At 49.5% G+C, this 5,105-nt stretch overlaps 1 protein-coding gene across 2 annotated transcripts in view; it reads right to left on the bottom strand.

Moving 5' to 3' along the window:
* Positions 1-833: 833 nt before the first annotated feature.
* MAL (mal, T cell differentiation protein) overlaps positions 834-5,105 on the bottom strand; it is a 7,309-nt gene continuing 3,037 nt past the window's right edge. For both annotated transcript variants that reach the window (XM_031063690.1, XM_005429084.2), the window contains 3 exons: positions 2,140-2,310; positions 1,879-2,007; positions 834-1,650 (listed from right to left, as the gene is read on the bottom strand). In XM_031063690.1, the coding sequence (XP_030919550.1) occupies positions 1,576-1,650; positions 1,879-2,007; positions 2,140-2,310 (375 nt within the window). In that variant the 3' untranslated portion in view covers positions 834-1,575. The remainder of the gene's footprint in view (positions 1,651-1,878; positions 2,008-2,139; positions 2,311-5,105) is intronic.

The following is a 5,105-nucleotide window of genomic DNA, read 5'->3' on the forward strand; positions in this document are numbered from 1 at the left end:
AGGGACAGGGACGTGAGGGGACAGGCAGCACTGCTGGGTGCACGGGTGCTGGGCACAGGTGGAACAGAGACAGCTCATCCCAAGGCCCAGGGTAGGGCTGCAGATCCCTGCCTTTGTAAACACATCCGAGCAGAAAGGCATCTTTGTGTCCCTTGTCACGTTCAGGGGCGTTCATAGAACCTGGGCACCAACACCCCCACACACACCCCGTGATGATGGGATGGTGAAACCAGTTTCAACAGGGGGATGTTGAACTTCAGAGCCGTGTGCCATTGTCCAAAGTGGCTTTGAGATCCCTCCCTGCTCTGAAAAGGGATTTCTCTTTCCACCTCTGTTGCAACTAGTTCCCTGTTGTCACAGTAACACAAGCAAAACAAGTCAGGCTGGTTTTCAGCGAGGAAAAAACCTCCACAAATGTTTTCCTTAGTTTGCAATTAAAAAGCTTCAAACCAAACCCATGGTGACAGGTCAAATGTTTCCCGAGATACGAAGCAACAGAGGAACCTCCAAGTCAACTTTTATTTCCCTCTTGTCCTCTAGTTCTCAGTGTTATCCAGGAACTTCAGACTTAAAATGGAAGCATTCTTTGCCCCACAAGCTGGAAGAGATAATTTAGCACCGCTGTTTTTTAGGCACCTCTAACAGATTGAAAACATCCCTTCCTGGGCCTAAACCCCATTTCAATTAATTCATTGTCAAGGTTTAACCCCAGCTGGCAATTGAGCTCCACCCAGCCACACAGCCCCCGTGGTGGCACTGCCCTGTCAAGGTGCACAGCTCCTGGGGCTGGATGCAGCAAAGGGAAAAAGAGCAGCAAGGACTCACCCGTTCTCAAAATCACAGCAAACCCATCTTTATTAGTGACACCATGGCAGTGTGAGAGAGAGTAGCCATTCACCAAATGCAGGAGTTGATCCTGATCACCCAGAGAATTCTCCTACAGCCCACTGGGCCCCTTTCAGGTTGTGCTTTGTAGGGGAGGGATCAAGGGCAGTGGTAATTCCTGGCCTTACAGTCGTACCTCAGAATTCAGCAGCACCCTTCAGGAGCTGCAGTGATCCACATTGCTCCTGAGCTGAGTTAAATATTGTTCCCATTGCTCATTGCAAGTCAGAGAAGGCATTTTCAGAAACTGCATGAAGATATTAATTTGCACAGCGGTTTTAGGGGAGAAAATACACTTAAATGGGCACACAGCAATTAAAATTACACAGTTTCACACTTATGCTCCTTGGTGTTTGTTGTTCACTTTTCCCCTGATACCAGTAACAACTCTGGACACATAAAGGTGAAACCCAGGGATATTTTAGCCCTTTGAACCCAACTATACTATGTTTTTTTTAAAACTGGATGGCTTTTTTTTTTTATTTTGGCCCCAGCATCAAACTGTACCCAGCCTGTAAGATATTGAAGGGAAACAGATTGTGCCAAGATATTCCTTTCTCTGGCAGGCCCCTTGTCTTCATCACCAAGATCCCACATAAAAAGCTACTTGTTTCTAGGCTATACATCAGAAAACAAACCCCAAACCCAGCCTGGAGAGGACAGCCTTTGTTCCTGGGGCTGTTCAGGCTCTCAGGACGATTTCCACCGCAGGAGCGAGAACACCTCGTGGATCACATACAGCAGGGTGGCCACGAATGCAAATACCTGGGATGGAAAAACACAGCAGCCCATCAGTGTTCTGGGGCACAGTGCCACTCCAGCCCTGAGCCCACGCCTCGTGACGTGCCACATGTCTGGGGACGCCTGTGCATGCTGAGACAGCGACTGGTTTCTTTCCCCCCTCCCCAACCTGTTGGTGCAAATACAGATTTGCACTTGAGGCCACTCCAGAGCCACCTGCTGCCATTCCCTGCCCTCCTGCCAGGCACTCACCACAGCAGCAATGTTCTCCCTGTATTCCTGTGCCCAGGAAAAGTTGTCACGGATGGCATAGGTAACGAAGGCTTCCAGCACGGCGGCGCTGAGGTAGAACAGCGCTGCTGTGCTGTGGCAAAAGGCATCCTAAGGAACAAGGATCACACCGTCACCTCCGAGGGAGTCACACTGCTCCTACAACCAGGCTGCAGTCTGAGGAGCAGCAGCAGCACCCTGCTGGTGACAAAGCCACCCCTAGGGTTTGTCACAGGCACGTACCAAGGCGACCCAGCAGCTGCCACCGCTGCTGTGAGCCCCGCAGAGGTAGAGGCACAGGAGGGAGATGGACATGACGAAGCAGAACACGGAGACAAACATCACCCAGCCCTGCAGCATGGGAAATTGGACCTTCGAAGATGCCACCAGGATCCACACAAGGCCCCCAAAGATCTGCAAGTCAAAGTGGGGGACAGGGTGAGTGTGGGATGAAGTGACTTGTCCAGAGCAGAGCCAAAAGCCACTCGCCTCTGGCACTGCACATGGCAGCAGCCCATGAGTTCTTCCCAGCCTCTACTCAAAAATGAGCATTTAGCTGGGAGTATCTGCCACTGATCCTGACCAAAAAAATTCCTCACTGGTGCCACTGCCACTCACACCCTCCCTACACCAGTGTGCTTAGGAGGCTGGCTCAGACCTTACTGAGGGCTGGCTTTAATGAACAGGGAGGCTGATTGAGGAGAGGTGTGTTTGCTTCACACCCAGCGTGTCAGATCCCTGCCAGGAGCAGTGTCAAACCCAGCTCACCTGCACAAGCAGCACACACACCTGCCCTCACAAGGGTCACATGCACATATCACTCTGAAAGGAGAGAACAGACTGAGGAGAGGTTTGACTCCCTGGGTAGGGGAAAAGAGCCTGAGGCTCCCAGATCCTGCTTGGGAAAGGAAGTTCGTATTTCTGCTCCAGTTCTCTGGGTCATCCTTCATTGGCTACACCAGAGCTGTGCCTGGTCCCAGCTGCTGGTGTGGGAGCAGGTGGGACCTTCTCAGCCAGCCTTGAGAGTTTGCCATGGGCTTTGCCATGGGTGGTACACAGGGACAGCTATGTCTGGGCTCCATCACTTTACCAGCAGACTCCTGCACAAGAGGATGGGAGCATTATGTTCAGTGTTGTGGAATGTCTGGAGTGCAAGTGGTGCCTTTGCACTGAAATGCCCTCAGTAGCTTTTCTGTGCCACAAATCAGCCCAGTTGTTCCTTGGACCTGTGCAAAATTCAGTCTGTGCAGCATCCTGTGATGTGGAGCTCCACAGCTGAGCCCACACTCGGTGGATCTGTGCTGTTATGGGGACCTATCCCTCACCACCAGCCAGTCTGGGATTCAGGCAGATGTCCAGAGGTAGGAGAGCCTTGCTGACTCTAAGGTCATTCTGACCCTTGTATGGCCAGTGTATCCCAGCCAGCATCCAAGTGCCAGCTCATACTCATTTCCATTTCCATTTTCCTTCCAATCATTCTGCAAGTGGAAAGAAAGTCTCTGATTTATGATAACTCAGAAAATGTTACATCACTTGTGTCACCCCACAGTAGAAGGAAAGTTTGTTGGTGCCATTATGCAAATTGACACATTACATCAATTATGTGGTTGAGATGTGGCAAAGACCTGAGTGAAAATGGGTCTTCCAAAGTGCTGCTCTTCTGGTCCCTCTTGTAACAACCAAAGGCTGAGCCTTGAACACTAATCCAGTCCTTTTAATCACTCATGGGCTGACACAATGAGTGTGTTGCAGCTAAAAATCCTGGGGGAAAGCATCATGCTCCATTAAAATCAAGCACAAATTATGGTGAGATATGAAGTTGGGGAAAGAAGCACCACAGCTCACTTCCTACCAGTCACCATCTCTCCTTCCTGCAGGCTGTGCTTACCCACTCAGAAATGTCTGTTTGACCTGGTTTGATTATTGACTTTGGTTTTATGGTGAAGATTCATAAAAAGGAATGAAGGATTGAGAGGCTTCCAATAACTCACAGCAGGATGTGGACAGCGGTCTAAGGAAAAAATTCATCCTTTAAATAGCTTTTACAAAGCAAACATATCTGCTTTCAGCTTGTTTCAGGTTTTCCACATAGGTCTGGGTATCCATATGTGCAGAAAGTTCTTCAAATTAAATAGATCACAAGAATTAAACTGAGCCTCACAGATTAAAAATTGTAGATTTTGATCAGCCCATGCAAATGTGGCAATCATCTGAGCTGCAGGTTGGATCTTCTGAAAATTTCACAACCATCTCAGCATTTAAAATGCCAATTTTGTTTTGTTATGTTACCAACTTGGCCCATGGTAGGCAACCTGAGATTCCACTAAGGAATGAGAAACTCTTTATCCCTCTGATTCAAGGCAGCCACCTCCTTTGTACACAGCAGAGGTCACACAGCTGCACAGCCCAGAATCTGCCTGGAGATGGAGAAATCCAGTCATGCAGCATTCCTCCTTCCTGGGTGGTTCCTGGGCCTTCAGGATGCACATTTCCAGATCTTAGCCAAACCAAGGATAGGGTGCTCACTTCAGCAAGCTGCCCTGCCAAATCCCCCGGAGACAGGGATTACAAACAAACAGTTCAAGGGGAATGAGCTCTCTGAGGCCAACAGGACCAACATAACTCAGGGGCAGAGGTGGCTGGCAAGTGTCAGCTCAGCCAAAACCTCCACAGGCACTCAACATCCTCCTTCCTGTAGCTGCAGGAAACCTGAGCATTGCTCTTGGGCAGAGATCAGGTCTACATCCTCTTTGCTACATTGTTATCACCAGGAGAACGAAAGAAACGCTGTAAATCCCAGGAGTGGGGAGCAAGCTGGGTGACAGGAAAGGATTTGGTGCCAGATGGCACCAAAGTTTTTAGCATGAAATAATCTGAATGCCACCCTACAATACTCAGCCAGAGCTTTCAAAACAGGACCAAAGCACTCGGAATTTGGAAAAAAGCCTCCCAAGCTCTTGTGAGAAGAGCACGTTTCATGAGTGGGGCAGAGGACGGGAAGAAAAGTTCAGGCTGAGACTTTGTACCCCTTAACCTATGCTCAGAGCAATTGCTTCAAACCACATGCGCCAAATCCATTAAGATTATGATCTCCTCCTGCTCAATGCAGTTACAGTGTGGAAATAGGTTACAAGGTGTTTGCTCACCCTTTGCTCACCTTTCGCTCTCCCACACGCCCAGGGTCCTGCAGCTCTGCATTTGCGGCTCAG

The sequence above is a fragment of the Geospiza fortis genome, unplaced genomic scaffold (assembly GCF_000277835.1).
Source record: "Geospiza fortis unplaced genomic scaffold, GeoFor_1.0 scaffold99, whole genome shotgun sequence".
Taxonomy (NCBI): Eukaryota; Metazoa; Chordata; class Aves; order Passeriformes; family Thraupidae; genus Geospiza; species Geospiza fortis.